The 24,823-nt window shown below is 41.1% G+C and overlaps 1 protein-coding gene across 1 annotated transcript in view; it reads right to left on the minus strand.

The window, feature by feature from the left end:
• il34 (interleukin 34) overlaps nucleotides 1-23,863 on the minus strand; it is a 63,720-nt gene extending 39,857 nt beyond the window's left edge. The window contains exons 1-2 of the mRNA XM_075470681.1: nucleotides 23,577-23,863; nucleotides 11,138-11,394 (exon numbers count right to left, since the gene is read on the minus strand). Coding sequence (XP_075326796.1) covers nucleotides 11,138-11,183 — 46 coding nt within the window. The 5' untranslated portion in view covers nucleotides 11,184-11,394; nucleotides 23,577-23,863. The remainder of the gene's footprint in view (nucleotides 1-11,137; nucleotides 11,395-23,576) is intronic.
• Between the last annotated feature and the right edge of the window lie 960 nt (nucleotides 23,864-24,823).

Raw genomic sequence — 24,823 nt, forward strand, 5'->3', positions numbered from 1 at the left:
TAAGTAAGTAAGTAAGTAAGTAACTTTATTTTGTCCCAACTTGGGCAATTGTTTTGCAGCAGTAGTACACACGCATACACTCACATACTTCCACAAGACATTATAAAACTTGTAAAAAGATAAAAATAATAAAAATAATAATAATAATATTGAATAAATACATTTTTTGGGTTAGGGGGGGTTGCACAGTGTAAGATTTAAGATAAAAATGCTCTGGAGAAGTGAGATACACAGTATAAAAAACTAGACCTACCTAGAAAATAAATAAATACACAACCTGATATATGGCTATCTGCATTTCTTAGTGGAGTTAAGCAGCTGAACAGCGGAAGGTATAAAAGAGTGCTTGTAAATGTGGTCTTAATTGAAAATGTATTGGCTGTGTTGTTTCTTTTTTGTGGGATGTTTTATATGTAGAAATGCATATTTGCAAAAGAGGAACTTAGTATGTTGTTGTAAAAGTGGCTCTTCCCTTGATTTTGCTCTGCCAATGTGGCTCTTGTGAAAAAAATAGTGAGCATCACTGAATTATTATGAAGAGATACTGCTCTTTAGAAGGTGAAGACTTTTAAAAGCGAAACTGAATCCGTGAGACACACAACAACAGTCTGTCGGTATATGAAATTAAGTAAACTCACTTCTCCAAACTATGACACAAAGCCAAAGACTTCAACTTGAAACACTCCAAATCTTTTGGCGACACAACGTGTTCTCAGGAAACAACTTCAACACTTCCTGACAACAATGACATTTCTCAATCTTCCATTTCTACTCCCACTTATCCTGTTCTAGGCTGCCACACAGCTGCATCCCATCATAACATAACTCAAGGAGGAGGCAGACAAACACACGAGACGGGCCGCCTGGACATCGCAGTGATAACATGCAAAGGCAGACAGGCGCATTCACAGACACGTTCATGCAATAAGATTTTAGTTTTCTAGCTTGGGTGTTGTTGAACGATGAGGCCAGAAAGCTGAATTCTGAAGGCACAAGAAATGTGAGAAAGGTCTGCTTTGAGCTGGAGTGGATGGAAATAATCCGATCATCTGTAAAACCCACTGAAGTGTTGACAGAAAAAGTGTTCTGAGGTTGGCACATGTTCAGAAAAATATGTATTATCCAACAGCGAAATATGGTTGTTGTGATTCCCCGACCGGAAACCATGGATGAATAGAGAGGTGAAGCTCAAGTAGAGTCAAAAAGAAAGCTTTGGACAAAGTTTGAGGAAATATGAAAGCTGGGATCAAGGACACAAAAGCAGAGACTTTAGTTCTTTATTGAGGCATTAATCAGCTCCAAGATAATAATAGTTTTCATTAATTAATTAATTAATTTGTGCCTTAAAATGGATAACATGTAACTGCTTAATTGACTATTCTGAGTTCTTTGAATGAGATCTGCTGCAAATTAAAGCCAACGGCTTCTTTTTCTTCTTCTGGTCACAGTTTGTTGATGAGGTAGAAGACCAAAAATTCAAAATTCAAAGGTGGGAGGGGAGTGGATAAGAACTGAATAAACTTTCCAACGAACAAATACAGGGAAATCGAACAGAAACCCCAAAAACACAGCAAGGCAGAGCAGAGAACAGGACAGAACTTACATGTTCAGGATCTGACAAAGATCAGTGAAGAAACAAAGAGTATAAATTCACCAAGGAAGGTCAGAACAAATACATGACAGGTGTGGAGCGATCGGTTAACTAAGCCGAGGTGAACAGAAGGGACCGGAGCAAAATCTAAGCAGCAAATTCTACAAAACAACACAGGAAGTGTAAAACAGAAATAAGGTCGACTAGAATACCAGAAGAGGAAATCCAAAGGACAAGATCAATACCGAAACAAGGCAACACTTTTAAATTAAAGGAGCAGCCCCCATGTGTGAGGCCACTTTAGCTGCACCAAACGTTCTAATATTTTCCTGTTTTTCACCAGATTACCTGAATACAGTAGATTCATTTGGAAATCATTTATCATTCCAGACTGATTTGCCAAAACACAAAGACACAAAGTAATGACTTTTTAGTTTAATAGCATGCAATTAGTTTCAAAGCACCAAACAACGAACAAAGAACCCCTCCGTGGCTGTGACTGAGAGTGTGTCATTGCTCCTCAGAGTGAGGATGCTACGTCCAAAGCTTCGCTTTTAGCGGTGTTTGAGGAGAGAAGTGCGACACGCAGAGCAGCACAGAAAGGTGGAACCTCACAGCAAAAATAACTCACTCTTCTCCATTATGTCGAATCAGAAATGGAGGACAAGACAGAGGCTGTGTTCGAAACCGCATACTTCTCCTACTTCTCCTTCTACTCCTACTAGTCATACTAACTTTTTGAGTTAGTAAGCGAGTTTGAGTAAGCGAGAAGTTCCCGGATGCATTCTATATTCGCCTAAATGTTGGGTATGCACAGGGCTCTCAAGTTTTCAAGTTTGCTTGGAGTGAGATTCGGGCGGGGCAGGGGCCGGGCCGTGTGCGGGGGGGGGGGGGGGGGGGGCTGGTCCCTTACAGTATCCCATCGCCATAAACTAGCTACTTAAAGAACAAATAAATTGTTTTATTTATACCAAAATCACAAATCTTCACTTTTACACTAAATTCTGCTATATTTGAAAATAAATTGTTTTAGGTAGGCCTATGCACAGTCTTAACAAAAAAAAAAAAAAAAAAATGTATGTCTTGTTGTAAGTGTTTATGGCAGATTTTGATGCTTGATGACTGATATTGGGGGCTCCCTTTTAAAGCACAGCCATTTTCACAGTCATGATGGATGACAGAGTTCCATTCAGAGCCAACGTGTTCCTGGTCTTGGTTTTATTGAGCCCCACCATGGAAAAAACCCTCTCTGCATCAGCGTTTCAGTGCGGCAGAACTAATACCAGTTTGGCAATTGTAGATGGCCTTATTGGGAATCTGCTCATACCAGTCACCTTTGAAAAAAATTAACCACGGAAGCCTAATTACACTCCTACATATTTTTCATTTTTCATTAAGTTGCTCATGTCAAAGGGTGTGTGCTAAATATTTAGGTCTACTACTCCAACGAACACTTTAATCAGCAGGTATTGGTCTTTTACAAGGAGTAGGAAAACTATAGTAACTAATAAAAGATTCAAATAAATGAAGATATGACCTGCTGATGATCCTGACGGTTCTCTTCCACCTCCAGCTCGTCTACAACTTCTGCACGCGTGCTTGCAGCTGAAAGCTATTTCAGACCTCACCCGGCAACAGGAAATTCTCTTTTCTGATTGGCTGAGAAATTCTATTTTGTGATTTGCCGATGGGTTGCTAAATCAAGACAGCTGTACCAGAGCTATAGTTCTGAGTTGTACGAGCGCACAGTAACCTGCCATTGACTCGTTTATAGTATCGGCCATTAGAATTTCTGTGCGACGAAGTTGATCATTTCTCAGCGTGAGAAATGGCATGTGTGGCGTGTGAAATGCGTGTGTCTCACGCTCAATGCGTGAGACTTGAGAGCCCTGCGGTATGCATCATGAGGTTACTACTCATACTCAAACTACCCAAGATGCAACGTAACGTGACGTCGCCGATCGTCATTTCCTGTCAAAACGGCAGTTTCAAGCTAGCTACAACGAGGGTAGGTTAACTTCCTGTTTTCAAAACAAAAGCACCAATTGTATCCTAATGGCTTTCCCTATGATAAAAGGCAACGGGTATTTTATTTTGTGAGAATAACCGGAAGTGCGTTGCTCACTGCGGCTAGCTTTAGTAGCACTGAATTTGTCGGAACAAAATTGTAAATAGCCGGTATTTTGTCAGGTTTTCAACACGTTGGGGAACTAAACGACTACTTTCTCCCCTGAAAATGTTTCAAATGTTGCTAAAGTTTACAGAGTTTAGAGCTTAAGCGAAATCAGCTTCAGGCCAGCTGATTTCGGCTCGGGCAGGATTGAAATGCATTGTGGGTAAACGCTCTGCATACTGTCTGATCGATCAGTCGATCAGTATGTAGTATGTAGTATGTAGTATGCGGCTTCGAACGTGCTCAGAGACGCACAAGCTCTGGATTGCGATCAATAACTGGTAGTCATGGAGATAGAAAGGGTCCAGACACTTCATCACAGGTCATTTAATCTCTTTAATTGTTAATTGATTTAAGCTCAGTATATACAGCATCTATCCCTGTGAGAGTGACTATGTGGGCTTGACTACAATATGCAGTTTGTTGCTGGACTTCCTGTCAGAGCGTATTAACACCTCCGCATTCCCCCTCGCACCCACGACTGCATTTCCAAACATGAAGAGAACGCCAGCGTCATCAGTGAGTTGACGACTGGTGCTCAGAGAACAACCTGCTGTCAAACATCAACAAAACCAAGACACACGCCCAGTCCATGATGTCAGTAAGCATGTTAGACTGAGGAAACCTGGGCTTTTAAAATACATGTAGACACCAGACTCAAATCCTCCTAAATCAAATTAGTCAAAGTCAGACTAGGACAATAATTTGTTTTCTTCTAATTTCATTTAAAAATGCTCATGGTTGTTGGGAATCAAATTACTCCTGCACGTATACGTTCAACTGGACCTAAACTGGCCTCAACGTTCTGTCAGGATACCCTGAAAGGATGTTGTGTTTCTTATCTTTAAAACATAGTAAAGAATGAAACTCTATGAAATGTACAGAGCTGTAAAACTGTCCAATTCACCGGCAAAATCCAGCCAATTTTCCACCAACTAAACTGTCAATTGTTTCTATTTCTGTGGAGTATCAAATAAAATCAAAATCAAATCAAATTTATTTGTATAGCACATTTCATGTACAAAACAATTCAAAGTGCTTTACATAAAATAAAAGCATTGCAGCGGGGAGTGGAAGAAGCATAAAAAATACATAAAAGAATATAAAGAGAAACAAATAAAATAATTTAAATGAATTTAAAAACAAGCAACAATGCATAGACACATGAGAACAGAAATGTTTTTAACCTGGATTTAAAAATGTCTCCATTTGGTGAAAGTTTAATCTCCACTGGCAGTTTGTTCCACTTATTTGCAGCATAACAGCTAAATGCTGCTTCTCCATGTTTAGTCTGGACTCTGGACTGGACCAGCTGACCTGAGTCCTTGGATCTAAGAGCTCTGCTGGCTTTATATTCTCTGAACAGATCACAGATGTAAACCATCAGCAGGCTTTTAAAATCTATTCTGTGACTGACTGGAAGCCAGAGTAAAGACTTTAAAGCTGCTGTGATGTGTTCAGATCTCTTAGTCCGGGTTAAAACTCCAGCAGCAGCGTTCTGGATGAGCTGCAGATGTTTAATGCTCTTTTTGGGAAGTCCAGTTAAAAGAGCATTACAGTAATGGAGTCTACTGGAGATGAATGCATGGATGAGTTTAATAGTAATATGTAAACCCGAAAAAGCCCAATACTAACATGCTGAGAGAGGCTCATATGACAAGAAGAGTAATCTTGTCATATTTCTTGGCTTTGATAACCGAAAGTCGATTTAGCCGTGCGTGTAAACCAACAGTGTCAATGGAGCAGGGTTAGGGTTACCCGATATGAAGAAGAACCTGTTAGGATCATGTCACATCTTCAGCCTGGTTAATAAAATTCAGAATTCTTTTGTTACTCTATATCAGGATAACAATATGTTCACATTTAAAGACAGGAAGGCTCAGCAGAGAAGGATAAAAACTGGCCAGAGCATCAACGGTAGCAACCTGCAGAGCATCTGTGAGGCGTCTGCACAGGTAAATCCCACAAAACAAGAGCATAAAAAGGTGTGAATAATGTATATAATACTTGTATTCATATATATTCTCCACAGAATACAGAAGTATCTGCAGCTGTAGCACAAGACTACTGAACTTATCATCTTTCCACAATTTTCATTGTTTATTTTATCGTATTTAACTTTTTGTTGAGACTACATCTATAATTCCGCTAGAGTCTGACTGTATAACGACGATGAAAGAATATTAAATCGTACATTTCTAAAGCCTGGATCTTATTGCTTTGGGGATTACATCCACTGGTCTAAAACTTGCGTGAAAGACAGCGAATGCTAAATGACAAGCAAGAATAAAGACTGTCTTTGTTTTTCCGTTTTAATGGTTACTTATTTCAATAGTTCAAATTCTGGTGGAGCTCATAACTCAGTCATTGTCATGCTTAAACCTCACCAATGAATATTTGTTGTAAAAGCTTATTAAGAGAAATCAAGAAGCTGAAATGTTCTCACGATGTCTGAAATAAATACCTGCCGGGAGACTTTTTCAGAATAATCTTTCAGAAATGTGAGGCGATTGCATTTATCAAGGCAGATAAACCACAAAATAACTCAAAAATCCCACTGTATTCACGAGGGGATATTTGCATTTTCAAGCCACAAATTTGGGAGTTTTCTGCCAGTGTTTTGTGTATTACCATGACAAAGCATTCCAGAGTAAAAGAACTGCCAGGTCATCGTAACCCCGGAGCTTTAAACACTTAAAGGGTGCCAGGGGACCCTGTGCTTGAATAACTGCTTGAGCCTCTCCTAAAGTAACATATGATGAGCTACAGCTGCAATAGGGAACACCTGGTTTCTCCTTCATAGAGAATGCAGACCATGACAAGTCCCGAAACAGAGATAAAGAGTAATCCTACCCCCCCCCGCTTCTGTCAGGACCATCAAGGGTTGAAAATCAATTGCCCCCTCACCTCCTTCACACGGCTCCACAAAAAAAATAAACAAAGCGTTTGCCTGAGGACCTTTCACCAGAAAGGCTTCGGGAGGTCAGGTGAGGTGGTACAGAAACCGGCAACAGAGACCAGCAACGTCCGCATGTGGAGGAGGTCGTGGGGAATTTTCACCCTCCACACCAGGGATCCATTGACTCTATTAGAACTGATCGTTCATCACAAGTTAACAGCAAGCATGTTGACATGAAACAAACAAATTGTTGTGTCAGTTTGAGCTAAATCTGACTTAAAATGCATGGAAACATGTTAGTCTGACTGAAATTTTCCAGATAATACGGCCGCATGCTCAACTAGACTCAAATGGCCGTAGGTGCTCTGCACATGCTCCAAAGTTAAAGGAGAAGTTCGGTTTTTTTAAACCTGGACCTTATTTTTGGCGTAAAATCTACTCTCCGGTAACAGTTTGGTTAAAGGGATAGTTTGCCTCTTTTGACATGAAGCTGTAGGACATCCCATATCAGCCACATCATTTATGAACATCTTCTTACCCCCTGCTGCGTCCTGTGAGCAGAGTTCCAGCCTCGTTTTGGTGTTGACGAAGGTAGTCCGGCTAGTTGGCTGGGGTCCCGAAAATAAAGCGTTTTGCTTCTTTAAACACTATGCGTACAAAAGAGTAATACATTTGCATCACAAAATCGTTAGCCAGAAAAAGTCAGACCTCACAATCGCTTGGCCCTATTTTCTCTCCCTTCGTATCAATGTGTCCAGCCACCTAGCGACAGCCGCACCTGTTACGGTGTTTCCTGCTCGGTCTGCACTTTGGTCTGCACGGTCTACACAGCAAGCAGTGATACGAAGGGAGAGAAAATAGGGCCAAGCGATTGTGAGGTCTGACTTTTTCTGGAGAACGATTTTGTGATGCAAATGTATTACTCTGTTGAACGCATATTGTTTTGAGAAGCAAAACGCTTTATTTTTTAAACCCCAGCCAACTAGCCGGACTACCTTCATCAACACCAAAACGAGGCTGGAACTCTGCTCACAGGACGCAGCAGGGGGTAAGAAAATGTTCATAAATGATGTTGCTAATATGGGATGTCATACAGCTTCATGTCAAAAGAGGCGAACTATCCCTTTAAATTCGGCGTCCTTCGGACGATATTTAGATCTGCATATATTCATATAAAGGAGCACCGGCCGATGCCCCCGTTCATTCCTGATGTAAAAGTTCCTGGAGCTGGAGCCAATTTCCTAAGGTCTGAAAGAAGACCTAATCTGTCATCCTCACCTGACAGGACATGCTTTCAGATGATATGCGACAACCTATGAATCACAAAGGAACATGTCTGCCATGACCTGGAAACTCCTGGAACACAGTCGAATCGAGCAGTTAGAGTTCAACCAGGCTGATTAAGTTGACCACTTTCCTTGTCCCACTATACATGTACAGGAGGGGAACTGAGTTATTCACTGAATTATGTCCAACGAGGAAGATGAGGAACTCTTCCTGTTATTTGTATAATGCCACGATGGACGATAGAATAACTAAAAACAAACACAGCTATGAGGTATCTATAGTAGGGCAACATTATACTTTGCATGAATACCTCCAACTTGGTTTTTGCTGCCTCATTTTAGCACCGAAATACCACAAAGACAGGCAGAGTGAGAGCGGGTGATATATACTGTTGAGGTCGTTAAAATCACACCTCAGCATGACAGCAAGGTTTCTCTGCAGACCTGTTGAAACCCTGTCATCCCGAGGCAAAGCTTGCTTTTTAAATGATCCAGCGAAAGAGCTTCTATCAGCTAAGGTTCGCCTGTGCTCATCTGTCAGTGTCTATTAATATCCCCAGCTGCCTCAGCAGAATGTATTCTCACAAATACAGTTACACATGGAATGTTGGACTCCTTTATGATCTCATTAAACTGCAGTAAAACTATTCACTGTCAGAAGTAATTAGCATGTTAGATTCAGTCTTCTGAAGAGAACTCTGCATCCATGTAGCTTCACTTTCTGCATGCAATGAAGGCCTCCGATGAGTTTTACCAAACAGAGAAAAGAATCACAATTGCCACACTGAAAAAAATTGATATATATTTATATATATTTGTCTCATTGAGTATCTCATTACACTTAATATAAGACACAATTGCCTAACAAGTACCATTTCAGCCAGATATAGGGACTTGTTTTAATACAATACATCCTGAATATCTTGTTAAATGAAAAAGTCTTGAAAACAAATTGTTTTGAGTCGGATTTCACATGAAACAAGCTTTTTTTTTCATTTGAATAGATTTTTAAGCTAATTTCATGATCACTTTTAACTCAAAAGTCCTAAATATCACATTTTATTTCAAGAAATCTTAACAAGCCGATTTTCACTAGTTCCATTGGCAGATTTTTTTTGCTTATTTCAAGCAAAAACGTCTTGTATTTGCTGTTTTTTTTACTTATTTTTGGAGGGGCATTTTTTCCAGTGCACACACCCCTCTCTGGGTCTGATGGCAAATCAGCGGCAGCTTGAAGATCCAAATGAAGAGCAGCCTCTTTAAACTCTCTTCACACAAAAATAAAGATCCCTCGGGGTGTCATGGCAGGAAGGCAAATCAAGGCTCCGAGCCTCTGGATTATAGATAATTGGCTAGAGTCAGATGAGTGAACGTTTGGTGGATGTTTGAAGTTATGGTTAATCACACACAGACCAACCTTTACCAGGCCTGTGATATGAGGGATGGCACCTCATAGCAGAAGAATAAACAGAAGAATAAACATAAAATGCTGGCAAAAGGGTTGGCCTGCTGTCTAATAGAAAATAAGACATTAAATAAAATGATGAAATCCCACTACATAAATGATTCCTCCAAGTCTTCAATGTCTAACAGTGATGTACAGATGATGTGGTGACAGCTTGGTCAGAACGGTCTCATTTCAAAATATAAATGTAAGAATAATTCTAGTGTAACTTTCCCAGTTGGAGAAGCTAAAACACAAAGCAGGCAGACAGCTCTGACTTTGCCTTTTTTTTACTGGACCCTTGAAGTAAAACAACAAAGCAGGATGTAGTCTTTGACAAGTGGAAAACATTCAGGACAGCTGTCAATCTTCCCAGGAGTGGACGTCCCAGCAAGGTCACCCCAAGGTCAGAAATCTCAGACTCTACATCAGGGATGTCCAAAGTCGGTCCTCGAGGGCTGCTGTCCTGCAGGTTTTAGATGTTTCCCTGCTTCAACACACCTGATTCAGATCAATGCATCATTAACAGGCTTGTGCAGAACTTAACAATCTGTTGAAGAGATCCATTTATTCTGAATCAGGTGTGTTGAAGCAGGGGAACATCTAAAACCTGCAGGACAGCGGCCCTCCAGGACCGACTTTGGACATCCCTGCTCTGCAGGCCTCAGTTAGCATGTTAAAGGTTAAAGGTTATGACAGCACAGTTAGAAACAGACTGAACAGGTATGGCTTGTGTGGAAGGGCTGCAGGAGAAAACCTCTTCTCTCTAAAAGAACATGGCAGCACAGCTTAGGTTTGCAAAGCTGCATCTGAACAAACCACAAGACTTCTGGAACAATGTCCTTTGGACAGGGCAGAACAAAGTGGAGATGTTTGCTCATAATGCACAGCAGCACGTTTGGAGGAAACCAAACACGGCATATCAGCACAAACACCTCACACCAGCTGTCAAGCACGGTGGTGGAGGGCTGATGATCTGGGCTGGTTCTGCAGCCACAGGACCTGGGCACCTCGCAGTCATTGAGTCCACCATGAACTCCTCTGGATACCAAAGTGTTCTAGAGTCAGATGTGAGGCCATCAACGTTCCTCCACAACCATGAGAGACTGATAACGTCACACAGGAAACCATTACTTCAGCTTACTGCTGCTACAAGCTGCTGGATCACTTGGTTTCTCACACACTGCTTCTGTATTTTGTATCAGAACAGTGTTATATGTCATAGATTGTTGTTTATTTGATGTTGTGTTTACTTCATTTAAAAGTTTGGTAAAGGATAAGATTGTTTATTTAATGTCCTGATTCGTAAAAATCTCACTTTCTTTTAACTGATTTAAGCACCTGTTTAAACAACTGACAAGACTGAAAAATAAAATCACAGAAACAAATTAGAAATAAAAACCATTGTCAGATCAGCAGGTTAATGCAGACGCCGTGTGTCATCAATTCCTACATTACCAGTGAGGAACACTGATTTATAGAGACATGAGAGACACATTTAGGAAGTTTAAGATGCCGCTTGCTTTAAACTGACAGTTTCATTTTAAACCAGCCCAAAAGTCTGTTGATTGTCCTCCAAAATGTATTCAACTCACCACGTATCACATGCAGCATGCGGTGCAGTCTCCCTCACATAAATCTTCACCTATAATTCACATTTGTCAGACAATCCAATATATTTTCTTTTATGCTGGAGCCCAAACAAAAAGCCCGCTCAGTGCACACACATGCAGATGTCTCTTACCTAAAAGGCCTCCCAGCAGGCACAATGATGTGGACGGTTGGATCATTTTGTGTGGCTGAAGTCCTCAACTCCACAACGCTTTAAACTCAGCACAGCGTGTATAAACTGATACACAAGCAACGTGGATGCCTGAAACTCTTCAGTGAGTGTGACACACACGGGTCACCCGGCTTTAGGTCTTCATTGCTCTGCTGAGCCTCTCTCAGAGAGACGGAGACGGGTCACTGCTTTTCAGCTCGCAGCTTTCTGCTGTTCGACTGAAAACGAAAGAGAAAGAAACAGTCAAGAAACCAGCAATAAAACACCCAGAGAAGATAGACAGACAATAACCGGAACCCTGATGTCTCAACATGCTGTCTCAATATGTTTCACATATTTTGTCGCGCTCATAAACAAAAACCACTTAAGATGGGACACTTTTTGTAACAGAAAATTCTCGAAATTGTGGCTTCGAAAGGCAAACGAATGTTTTCTCAAGAGGTGAAACATAAACTAGAAAGCTGCAAGCAGCTGTATGCGGGACTGAGGTGTGCGCACGTTGGGGCATGCGCTGGACGTCGTAGTCGCGCAGCTCTGCCCACACGCACGATACCCTCAGCGTACGTACGAGCACATAATTATCCCAATGCGGAGGGGTTTTGAAATTTCCTAGGGGGCCCCACTGAGCCATTTTACTCCGCCCACACACGATACCCTTTACATACGGACGAGGTCGTCAGGGTGGACGTGTGTGCCAAGTTTCATGACCTTTCGATGATGATAAGGCTTTCCAATCTCAAACGCCATCACACGATTTTCATCGCCTGGCCACGCCCACACCGTCCAGAGTTTGGAAAAGTTTTTCAATAATTTGTCCCCCCATGTCTTAAGAGTAACCTGGCCAAGTTTGAAGTCTGTAGCATTAAATCTGTAGGACAAGTTCGATCATTTGCAAGGCGTGGAATCGGTCAAAAATGGCACGAAAACGCACTTTCCATCCAAAATGGCCGCCTTCCTGTGGACGTGGGACCATGGCGGCATGAGACTTTTTTGTGCGTCTGGGCATGATGAATGAGTAAACCTTACAGATACAATAGGGTCCTTGCAGTTTCACTGCTCGGTCCCTAATAAAAGTGGCTTTAATTAGAGGGTTTTCACATGCAACTTAGAGAATTACAACCCCCTAATGTGAAAAAAAAAACACTATTTTTGGGGGCCTTGAATGTATTTCAACAGTTGGCAGCAGATAAGGATAGTTTAAGTGACGATGAAGCCATCAATACATTAGGCTAAGATGATTATTATTATGATGATGCCCTTCAGAATTGTACTGACAAAAGCTCCGAAACATGCTCCAATCAAGTAATGTTCTTTCAGTTGACTATTGTTTAGTAGATCCCTTATTGTTTGTTACTCCCCTAAAGTAGCCAGATTCTCACAGCGATCATCTGACACCATTATCCCTACAAAGAACCAACAAACTGCAGTAAAATGAGCGCTCAGTTTGAGGTAAATGTACAATCCTTTGACAGAAAAAACTAAACTAATCCAGAGTGAAATCAAATGGCTGGTGTAAAAGAACAATGCTCAGCAACACAAAAGGGTTGGAACGTCCACAGATGACAACAGCAGTGGATGATCGTGGAAAAAAATTGTGTTCCAGAACATCCAGTGTGACAAATCCAAAGTGAAGAACGCTCTCCATTAGGAGAAGAAATTAAGAGCAAATAGTTAGGTCCTTAAACCTTGGACACAAAGGTTCAATGCAAAAAAAAAAATCCATGTTTTTAAAGAATTGTTAGGCTTTATAGACTTTTCCAAAAAAATATCAAGAGTGGGTCTTGAGCAGCATTCTTAGGAGAGAAATAAACAAGATGCTGTACCAGAATGAAGCAAAATGCATGGAGTGGGTCTGGAGGGGCCCCTGATCCACAGCATACAGCATCACCTGTGAGACACATGAGGCATATGGCATGTGCATGCATGGACTCAGATGGAGCCTTTGTGTTTATTGATGCTGGGATGGAAGACAGAAGCAGCTGAGTGAAATCTAAAATGTAAAGAGATATACTGTCTGCTCAGATTCAGCCAAATGCTGCAAAACTGTTTGGACGGTGCTTCAGAGTACTGATGGACAATGAGCTGGAGCACATTGCGAACCGAACCCAGGAGTTGTGAATGAAAAGAAAAGGGAATAATCTACTGTGGCCAAGTAAATCACTTCATTTTAAACCTTTTTCCAACTGCATTTCACACAATAAAACTAAGGCAGAAAGACCCACAATATGTTATTTTTTATTATGCTAACTGGTCGACTTATCTTTGAGGCCCTGCAAAACAGGGTTCAACAAATTCAGCTGACCGTCTGCTCCTTAAGCTCATACTTATTATGAAGTATATACATTCTGAATATGTTTTGGTTAACAGTTTAAATAATAGTAACTGTGTATCCAAATATTTCTGGACCGAACTGTATGTAGGTGCGAAACTGCTTCTCCATTTGTCCTTACGAGTCGAAAAGAGATTGATGGCAGAGAGACTTTAAAACAGACTTCCAGCAGGGAAAATGGATTAATTCTGGCAGACTTCAGTGGCAGGAAGCAAGAGGAAAGTTCACACAATATAAGATTTTACATAAATATTGGTACTCTTCAAAAAGATTGCATAAAATGAAACTGGTGATGAATAATTTATGCTGGAAGTATAAACAGAGATAGGACCTTTCCAAAAATGTATATTAGAGTACGCATTAGTGAAAACAATAAGTCCAGTCAGTCCAGAGTTGGGTTGATTATTAAAAAAGTGACACAATGAATAGGACAACCCACTAGGATCTTTTTTAAACTTATATGAAGATCATCAACTATGGAGAACTTGTCTGAATTTTGAACAAAACCAGGAGACATGTTGTGGTGGACACATGAATTTCCAAGCTCAATTGAGAAAGTATAATGACCCAAAATTCCACTTTGAGGAAAAGAAGTTCCAACACTTCGATCCCAAAGACCCTGGTTTTATTCTTAAACGGAATCATTGTTCTATTTCCAGATTTTTAGGTTACTGTTACTTTTATTTTCAGTCTCTGCTAAGGCCGAAAACTAGCAGTTAAAGTAATGTTCAGGTATCAAATATACTTGGTCATGGGCAAGAAAACATTCATATATATATATATATACGGTCTGAGAAGAAAATGTAAAATTAGAATGACTTCTTTATACATCACAATCAAGCCGCAGCCACATAGAAGTTGTTTTCATTTGATGTATTTCTGTGAGGGCAGGCTGATTGAATGACACCAGTGTTTATTTAGTTGATGCAGACTGAGTTAAAGAAAGAAAAAAGAAAGAAAAAGTTCAGCACAGTGGTCATAACAAATTAGGGGCTACACATGTCTGCACAGAGCCACATACCCTTTAACAATAAAATTCTAAAAAGCATACATGATAGTGAAGACTACAACCATGCTAGCATCTTTGTGAGGTTAGCGAACTTCAGTAGGCTACAGTAGTGTGTTGAGCTAAATGCTAACATTAGCATCCTTACAATTCACAAGACAAAGGCAGCTAATTTTACTAATGGTGAAGCTTGACTACAAGTTTTATCATCTTTAGTTAACTAACTAAAGATGGTTTGCTAACAAGAACTAAATGCATGGTGTTAGCAAGCTGCTGCTTGCTAAATAGGACTAAAGACATTGTATTTCAAGTTCATTCATTAGCAAATAAAACTACCGAGCAGAATTTCATGAAAAAATTGGTGGAGTTGGAGCTTTTGAAAAAGAAGAACACAACAAATTGGGGGAGTAAATTTGCAATTTTCAGCTCTGGCTTATGTTACGGATGCTGTCAATGAGTAGCTACTCTTTTTGCAATATGTGTTGAAGGGGCCACAAATATCCAAAGAGAATTTCCTAGCAATCAGTCCGATACCTGCTTAGATATGACCAAATGTGAACTGACAGACTGTTCAACAATGCTATCCCTAAAGCCAAGATAGCAAACAAAGAACAACAATTATTGAGCATCAATAAACAAAGGCTACTAACGACCAATGTCCAAATGAATAGCAACAAAGAAACATGGATATGTTCGGAAATAAGAAAAGAAAATCTTCTGATAAAGCCTTTAACATCTTTATGGTACAAAAGTTCAGTTTTTATGAGCTACAGAGATGGACACAACAATCTATGTTCTTCCCTTAATTGAATAAACATATTTAAAGTTAAAGATATAATAAAGGTTTGGAAAAAAAAAAAAGAAATGGCCCTTTATATGACCCGGGTTGGTCTGACTAAGAAAGAAAATCATCTCAATAACACACTTAAAACCCTGAAAAGTAATTTTGTGTGTAATGATACGCTTATCTTAATAAAAAATGTCCTGACAGCTCTGATTAAGCAGAAGATTTAAGCAATTGGATGGTTGATAAAGCTTTGGCCCATCTTACAAACACATGCAGTTACAACCTCTCACAGATTAGCAAAACATGGTAAGAGAAATCTTATTAGCTGTATTGAGTTAAAAAGGCAGGATGGGGAATAAAAAACAACATATCTTAACTGTTTGAATACCAAAAAACAATGATAAATCATAATTTTATGCTAAAAGTCCTTTCTAACTCTGAAGCAGCCGGATGTTGAAGACATGTTCCTACCCTTCGTTGATCATGTTAATGATCTTCTTTTGAAGGATGTATACTTGCCAAGGAGGTTTTCATGATTTATTAACTATCATGGAGACGTGTCACACTTTCACATTATCACACATTTACAGTATTAAACTATCATCGTTCTGTTATTAATTATTACTTACTCCACTATGACTGAAGATATTGATTACAATAGTTTATTTTCTTTTAACTCAACCTCCATTGACAACCTGATTTCAAGTCTAATTAGCCCCTATAACAGCCCACACATAGAGCACACATTTAGAGGGTAGCAAGGCTTAGAAAAATGGTTTGACCTCTGGGAGCAGGCCTTGCAACGGTAGCATTGCACTCAGGTAAAGACCCGCTCTGAGCTCCAGATACTATCTGAAACCCACATGTATGGGGAAACCTTGCAATGAAACGAGGGGAGAGCAACGGAAGGTGGACAGCTGGGGCCACACATCCCTAATGATGAGCAAGGCAGGTGACTACCATCACTTAAAGTCTGATTTCACTCAGTGAAATTCAGTGTCACCAATTTGCAGATACTGCCCTTACTGGGCCAAACATCTTTATATCTCTTTTAGTGGAATTCATTACAGCATCTATCGCCAACAATCTCTCCACATGCAGTATGAAGAACTGTGGGTATTCAACCAGCGCTGAATGTTGATTTGTTTAAAGTTGGATTTGGAGGGGATGTGGGGCTAATTACTTTGCCCAACGCAGAAAAAGCAGTTTGTTTTAACCTGAATCAAACCTCAGTGAAGAAAATAAAACACATACCGCGGTGGAGAGAAAAATGGAGTGACCTCTTTAAGAGGAATTACTTTAAACTTTGGTAACATTTGGGATGTCATACCTGCGATTATGCCTTTCAGCCGTGTGCATTTATTATTTGTTTTTGTCATCTTTGCCAAGTCAGACATGAATCTCAAATTGGTTTCCACTCCTCTCTTCGTTGAAAAAGGCAAAAATGTTAGAAAGATTCACAGACTTGCTTATTGTTGAAAGAAATAGTCAAGAAAACATCTGAAAATGTGAAAAATACTCGCCAAAACTCTTAAGGTCCTCTTCAAATTGGGTGTTTTGTTTGACCAGCAATTCAAGGTTTATATACCTTTAATTTGCAGTGGCATTAAATGGCCAAGAGAAAGGCTGCAAATCATCTGAATAAATTATCCATATGGACTGATTTAAAAGCAGTTCTGTCAGAACCACTCTCGTCAAAACGAGACGAGGAGCAGGGGAGGTGGTGGGTGCAAGCAGAAAGCAAAAAAAAAGCAGTGACAGCAAACCAAGTTTCAATGAAGTGCCCCAAATGCCAGCATCCAATTGCGAGCAGGATTTGATTACCCATTGAGCGCAGCTGGTTGTGGAGCCATAGGGGTTGGGTCGGCGTCAGCCAATAGGCAAAGGGCGCATTGACTACGTGGTCTGCCAGAACTACCGCAATGCTCCATTTTATTCCAGCTTTTATACAATTTTAGGATCAATTTGATAGATACTTGGCAAATTGTTTCAGTAATAAGAGGTGATCGTGAGTTGATCAACGTAATCCACTGACAATAATCTCCCGGCAAGTGACACAAAGATGTGGAGGATCGAGGGTCAGGTCCTTGTTTCGTTTTACAATCAGATTACTCTGCTTAGGACCAAATGGCACGGCTGAGTCTACATGAATATGGAGGCCGTTTTATAAAAGTCCATCTCATTTGTCCACGTTGTAAATCATTAACTGTTGGGAACAGATAGGTCAACAAGCAGTGAACTGAAAAAATAAACAAATGATTTCAAATGAAAACAAGCAATAAAATACAGAACGCGTGGACAGGAAGGATCAGAGAAAGGTAGGAAAACAGTTAAAACACACAAAACATACCTCCCCCTGTTCATTTAATCATATCATAGTGGGGAGCCTACATCAGCTGTTTGAGTCCTATCTGTCTGTAACTGTAGGACTAAAAATAATAGCGACTGGTTTTCCTGAATCCCGTGCCTCTTGTCGTAAATCTGTCCCTGGTTGTGATGAGTTAGTACCGTAATCACATGGAGGATGTTTTAAATTACCAGCAATGAATTATACTGGTCTTCAAAACTAATTTCCCCCTGAAATTTTTACATGTTTGAATGACAGGCCACTCCGGCCTCTCACGTTATCAGGCGGGTCGATCTCGCGTCATTATCTTGGCACATGTTTTAGGCCGGATGCCCTTCCTGACGCAACCCTCCCCATTTATCCGGGCTTGGGACCGGCACTAGAAATACACTGGCTCGTGTTCCCCAGTGACTGGGCGCTCACACTCACACCTAGGGACAATTTCGTGTCACCAATGAACCCAAAATGCATGTTTTTGGGGGAGTATCGAGAATCGAACCGGGAACCCCGTTGCCTCCGTGCAGCCCTAAGAAAATAAATCCCTTTGATTTCATCTAAGAAAACGGTAAAATAGTTCCACAAGTTTCCACAAACATCTTGTCCATATTCAGCTGAAACACCATCAGGATCAATTATGGCCTCGACTTTGTTATTCTGCACACTATGAGGATAGAAGTTCACAGGCTTGGGATCTGGTTTTCAAGAAGAAAATGACCGCAGTGACTAATCCAGTCTACTAAGGGCATTTCACTGGTAATAAGCCCCAATTTCTAAAGTGAGTGCAGACATCAATGAAGGATTTTTCAAAATACCGTTTACAAACTGTCCCAAGATGTCTTGAAATGAAGCTGCTCTCCAACGAAGGGTAAATGAGAGCTTTGACCTGTCAATGGCGCTGGAAGAAAAGCAATAAGGATGTATTTCGTGACAACTGAGTTTGTAGTTACTGGAATACTTAGGTCTGGGCCATAAATCTACCCTAACACGGCTTCAAAGCCATAGTGGTAATAAGCTTGTATAAGAGATGGTGGGGTTTTCAGGGTCTCCAACCGGCCCATCATCCGCTGAAATATTACAAAACTCTGCACAAATGCATAATTACAGTCGCAGCCTCACTTCAGCGGAAACTGTGAAATGTCGACACGTTGTGGTAAGACTTTCAAAGATAACGTGTCTGTTGATTGTTCTTTTTTTTTTTAATTGCGTTTACATGAAATTTGAAAGCAGGAGGGAAAATACGTCTCATGAGCGTTTCCACGTCGAAGTTAACGTCGTTCAAGTCAAATGTTTAAGTTTAACATATGACAGCTGTCTTTACACCTCAGAATAAAACTACAATATGCTTTACTGACACTTTAGTCACTTCCTACTTTGGGTTTGTGGCTCAGTGGGTCGTCCAATAACCATAATGTTGGCGGTTCGATTCTCATTCTCGCCACTCAAAGATTGGTGAACTGACAGCTGGAGGGGTGGCTGCCCACCGCTCCAGTGTATGGCATCTGTCTCCGTGCACGTGTGTGTGCATGTGTGAGTTTAACAGGCGTCAACCTGGATGGGTTCAATGTGTAGGAGGAATTTAGTGTATTTCCCTGTGCATGACAATAAATCTGATCTTAATCTTTAGCTAATAACAGAAGTAAACGATCGTGGTGATGGCTAAATTCGTTTATTTTTACAATGCAGCCATCACCTTTGCGTTTGCCATTTTGCTGGTTGCTCTGGTTACACATCAACATAACACATTCGGACAATTTGTCATCCTCCAAAGCGATGGCTACATATTCATTTAAAGTACTTATTGTTAATTTTTGCCTCCACAATTTGTAGTTTTCTGCAGATTGTTGAATCTCTGCCCATCTTTACTTCTAAGAGACTTTTTTTTATAACCAGTCATGTTGTTACTGACCGGTTGCTGTTAACCTAGTTAGTTGCAACATGTTCATCCAGCTGTTTCTTTTAAATACAAGATTAACTATTCTCAGTGAAATAATAAAACACTTTCAGAGTTTGATATGTTTTGGGATTCAAATATTGGTTTATGAGATTTGCATCATTGTTTTCATTTACATTTCACAGTGTCCCAACATTTCTGAAATCGGGCTCGTTTTCAGAGGAGTTTGGCACATCTTCAGGTCTGTAACAGAACCCAGTGTCCAAAAAGAAAGGCAGTGTAAAATAGGCGTCCAAACCTTTTAGAAAGTTGGTTTTGTGATGCAGGATAAATAACAGATGTGCCCCCAATATAAACAACATTTGTCTTCTAAAATTCACAGCAGACATTTTCAGTTAAGCAGCAGAAAAACTGGAGAAAGATACAATTCATGCTGTCAGAGAGGTCCTCAATGGGGCTGTGGTTGTGGTGGGGCTGTTTGCATCCTATTTCTATTATAAGGACGTCTCTAATCTTTGTCCAACCCAGTTGGACAGAATATTAGAAGCAACCCATGGTCAGAGAATTTCAGAGCAGAAACCCACTGGGTCCTCTCTGTGTCTTGTCAAAAAAGGTTTTCCAATCCCAGTTCTAGTCAACACAAGGAATGCTTCTGATGTTTTTAGAGGAAAACACACAGGTTCTGATCGATACAACCAGGGAAAAATGCATTGATCTGGCATAATCAGAAGAATGTGTTCCACTTCTAGTTTTAAACACCCCAAATGAGCACGCTGAATGCATCACAAAAGCCGTTCATAGATGACTGAAACAAGTGTTAAACGTTCCTCTGCTTTCACTTAAGGTTCATATCAACACCATGAACGCTCTTAATTATGACTGTAATACTCTAGAGCTTCTCACTATTAAACTTTAGTTCCTCTTCTCCTCATCTTCATCGCCATCATCGTCTTTTTTTCAGCCAGCAAACTATAACTCAGAGTCTTCCCTGCTGCGTGATTATGCCGTCACTGTGGCAGGCGGCCAACGTGCTGCTTTCTCTTTGCATAGGTTGTAATTACAGCATGCTGCTTGTACAGTTCCATTTGCAAATAGTGTGTATAAAGTAAAGAGAAACCATTTAATCCTAATCAAATTGGAAAAAGTATCAAAGACTACAAAGAAAAAAAGGCAAACGTGCTATTCTTTTAGGTAAACTGCCTTGTTTCAGAAAAATTGGGATACTAAAGGCCAAAAAAAAACATCTCACAACTAATGATGTTAACTGTCAATTAATAAGTCACATGACTGGGTGTGAAAAGAATCAGAGGCCGAGTCTGTCAGAATAATGTCAGCTTGCTCCTCTCTAAGAAAAGCTGAGCAGGAACTGAAAGTTAATAATCTGCTTGTACTCAAGGACAATATTGGCAACCAAAGTTGAAAGTTGGCGCTTCTCCAACGTCACTGCATTAAAAGCAGACATGATATTCTGCATGAAATCACCGCTCACGAAACACCTGAAAACCCCCGACAGTGAGAACGGTCCCTCACTGCGTCCTTCTATGCAGCTTTAAACTGAACAAGGCAAAAATGGACCGATGCGAAGCGGAGGAACAGTCCTGAGGGAAGATAAATCCATATCCATCCAGCTTGTAATCGGCACACAGTCAATAGTCAGCATCCATGCATTAGTGCAAATAACAGGGTTGCAAATGAGCATTAAAGACATGAATGTGATCAGGAAGATTCATCCTGAAAAGTGGGTGAAAGTGAAGTTCAGAATCTTTCCTTCTTCTTCTTCTTCTTCTCATGTTGCCTTGGACACTAAAGTCTCCTGCTCTGGAAGCTCCAGGTGTGTTGTAGGTGTGACAACAATGAACGATGCCAGCTCCTGTTGTTTGCATGGTTCCGCTTGATTTATCAGACTGGCTGAAGTTTGCTGAAGACTTTAACAGACAAATGCTTCATCCAGTCACTTGTGAAGTAAACTTTTTGTTTTCCATAGACTTCACAAGTGGTTCTGTGAAAGAAACCATCTGGTGTTTCAGACTAACCCTCTAAAATTCTTGCACTCGTTAAGTGCAAGAATGAAGAAACTTTAATTTATCATTTATTTAGTTTCTTTTTGTCTTTGTTTTCTTGGTCGCTGCAGAAATGTACAAATAGGAGTGCAAATACTTTATCTTAGTAATGTTTATATAAAACATGACTCATGATTTAAGGATGTAAAAAGAGGCAGAGACGCTGAATCCTGGAAGGATCCTGCAGCTGACTGCACAAAGAGAACAAATACTGTGCAAAAGTGTTGATCCGGCCCGCATTTCTTTATATTTTGCTTCCAAGCAGCCAGACTTTTTTGTAATCTTTTTGTAAAAGTGTTCCTGAGCAATAGTTCTCCGGGCTTTCTGAAGGTGCGTCAAAGTTTTTCTTTGGACACTTGGCTGCTTTTTCATTCATTTCTGCAGCAACAAGGTGATTCCCAAAGAGCTGTGAGCTGAAAACTTGGCATATCTCAGCATGGTGTGCAGTGTGTCCTTAAAACATTTGAGGAAACTGGACAAGTGGAGGACAGAAGAAGAAGTGTCAGGCCTAAAGAACTATCTACAGCAGATGAACAGGATCTGAAAGTGATAAATCCAGAAAAGACCTGACACAGGAGCTGAGAGATGCATCTGCACCTTCAGCTGCTCATCCCAAATATTGACTTTGAAGCTTGGTAGAGTAGTACAGAATGTTTTGTTTTTTTAACTTGTATGCTGTGTTAATGTTTCAACAACTCACTGCACCTACTTCCTGTGTTCCAGGCAAAATGAGAAGTGGATCAATACTTTGAACAGAACTGTACCCGGAGACAGTGGAAGAGAAACAGAAGCATGCAGCAGACATGTGGGCACACAGAGAGCAGCAGGCAGACCCCATTTAGATGAAACCTCTTCTGCTACCGCCTGCACCCTCACTGACCCTGAACGGCCCCACCCTGAACCTAACCCAGCAGAAATGTGCATACCTTCAACCAGTGTTGTCTTAATAGTGGGTCTGAATGTCCACACACAAAAAAGACCCAAACCTCAGACTGGTCCTCACAAAAATAGAACCACAGAAGCGGGAGAGGCGCACAACCACACATCAAACGTGTTGCTGGAGGCTGACTCGCCGCAGATTTCCTCTGTCATCTCCCTGCTCCATGTTTGGGTGTCTTGGTCCAAAAATCTCTCCTCATTTCACACAACAATCCAACAACAAACAGGCCTCATTGGCCGCCGGTGGCTGCGAGCGCAGAGATGTGCGCTGCAGTCTGTCCTGCAGACTGAGCGGCCACGGTTCCCTGAGGGAGGGCTGTGTCATAAAGCAAATAAAAGGAAAAGCAAGTGTGCTGCCCGGACCAGCAGTAATAAAAAAAATTAAGTCAATAAAAAGGTTTGTGTCAGATGAACAAGCTGCGGCTGTCTGAGTGTCACGATGAGAAGAAAAACGTTGTGAATCCGCAGCTGGAAGCGCATCATGCGGTTATTATGCCCTCAGTAGATTTACAATGAATAGATGCGTTATTCTCAAACTCATTTTCCCTCTTTAGTTTTTGTAAGTTCTTAATTGTGTAACTAAAAAAAGTTGCTGTAGAGTTGAAACTGTCCGCGGAGCTGCAACACTGTGAGGTCTCACCTGTTGTTCAACACAATGTCACAACTTCTGCAAACTTGGCGGTGATGCCGCTGGTTGCAAAACTATGCAGTGAGTTCTGGAAACATCACCAGCATACCTGCACTCTCACCAAAGAGGGGACTTATTGAGCAATACCGGCGCACCTGATGAAAGTGAAAGTATCGCTGGACAACAAAATGCGCACAGAGAGAAAAAACCCACATATGGGCCAAGTGAAAGCTTAAAGCTGTTAAAATCCAAAATCACACAAATGTTGTTAAGACGCAGAATAGCCCTTTTGACCCTCAGATTAACTTTCACGACCTGGTGCCTTACCTGAACCTTTAGCCCAAACCCTCACACACAGTTTTAATCCTCAAACAGCCTCTGTTTCAGTCAGGAACAGTTAAAGCAGTCCTCACCTTTCAGAAAATCTCCTCACGCCCAACGTCCCTCACTGAGACAGATCAACAAGTTTGCACGTATAGGTACGCACGCACCTCTTGTGTCCCTTTGCCCCAAGCTCCCGGGATGAGTAAAGTCTGTCTTGCTCAAATGCGGCGGCTGCAGTGAGTTTATCCGAGAACCAAAGCTGAGGCATAAGAATCCATTCACCAACCCGCCGGTAAAAGCCACCAAAGGGAATTGATTAAAGGTTCCGTCCATGCATGGAGCTGCGCTGTGCTGAATGTGAGTGCCGCCAAGTGCGCAACACGGTGGCCCGCAGCTTCTTACAATCAATTTCAAGTCGCACTTATAAATATGGCCTGATTTCAAAATAAGAGCCTATACCCCCTCACATACCCCCACACCCCCCTGGGAAACAGACCACTTCCTCTTTTATCTGCATCACATCAACGCAAAAAGCTCGGATTGTGAGACTGAATGAGTGGGTTGTCCTTCCACTAGATATGACAATAGTCAAATATCTTAAAAAATGCATCTATAATACTGAAAATAACTAGCACAAAAAAAAAGGGTTCACATTAGTGTGCAGAAATCATAATCCTCCAGGGATGTTTGATGAAGTTTTCCCATCACGCGAGGGTTCACCAGCTTAACTTTCAGGCTTTTAGCCCCTTCAGCTCTAACCTTAACCTTCAAACCCTTGCATATTGGATATGAGCATTATGCACTTTAAAATCAGGTTTTAGACTGTTTGTGTTCTTGTAAATCTTCTGAATTCCTTGAACTTGTGACTGTTCTTTCCACTCGGGTCTCTTTCAGAGAGAATTTGAATCAGATATCTCAGTGACAGAAAACAGCGGCGTGGTCCACTGGGAGATTTACTTTGAAGGCCACGTTTTAACCGGAATTGTTGATCCAGAATCACATGTAACTTGACGCGCGTGCAGACTCCCCCCCTACTGCTCAAAGACTCCCGCTCCGGCTGCCCGCCCACACGCCCTGATTCCCCGCTGCAGCGCCAGGCCACCTCCGCGCTCACCGCCCTCGGGAGCCACCTATCGGGGTCGTCTGCTGCACGCGAGCCGGTGACCCGAAGGATGAAGACACCTCAATGCATGGCGCAGAAATTGGACAGATGTGGACAGAAGGGAAGCGCGGGGCAGTCGGTCCACACCAGACAGACTGAAATGACTTTTATAAAGAATGAAATGTCTGAGTCAGATGATTCGGATTAAATGATCTTCTCATCACTTTGTTCCAT

Source organism: Odontesthes bonariensis, chromosome 7 (assembly GCF_027942865.1).
Source record: "Odontesthes bonariensis isolate fOdoBon6 chromosome 7, fOdoBon6.hap1, whole genome shotgun sequence".
Classification (NCBI taxonomy): domain Eukaryota; kingdom Metazoa; phylum Chordata; class Actinopteri; order Atheriniformes; family Atherinopsidae; genus Odontesthes; species Odontesthes bonariensis.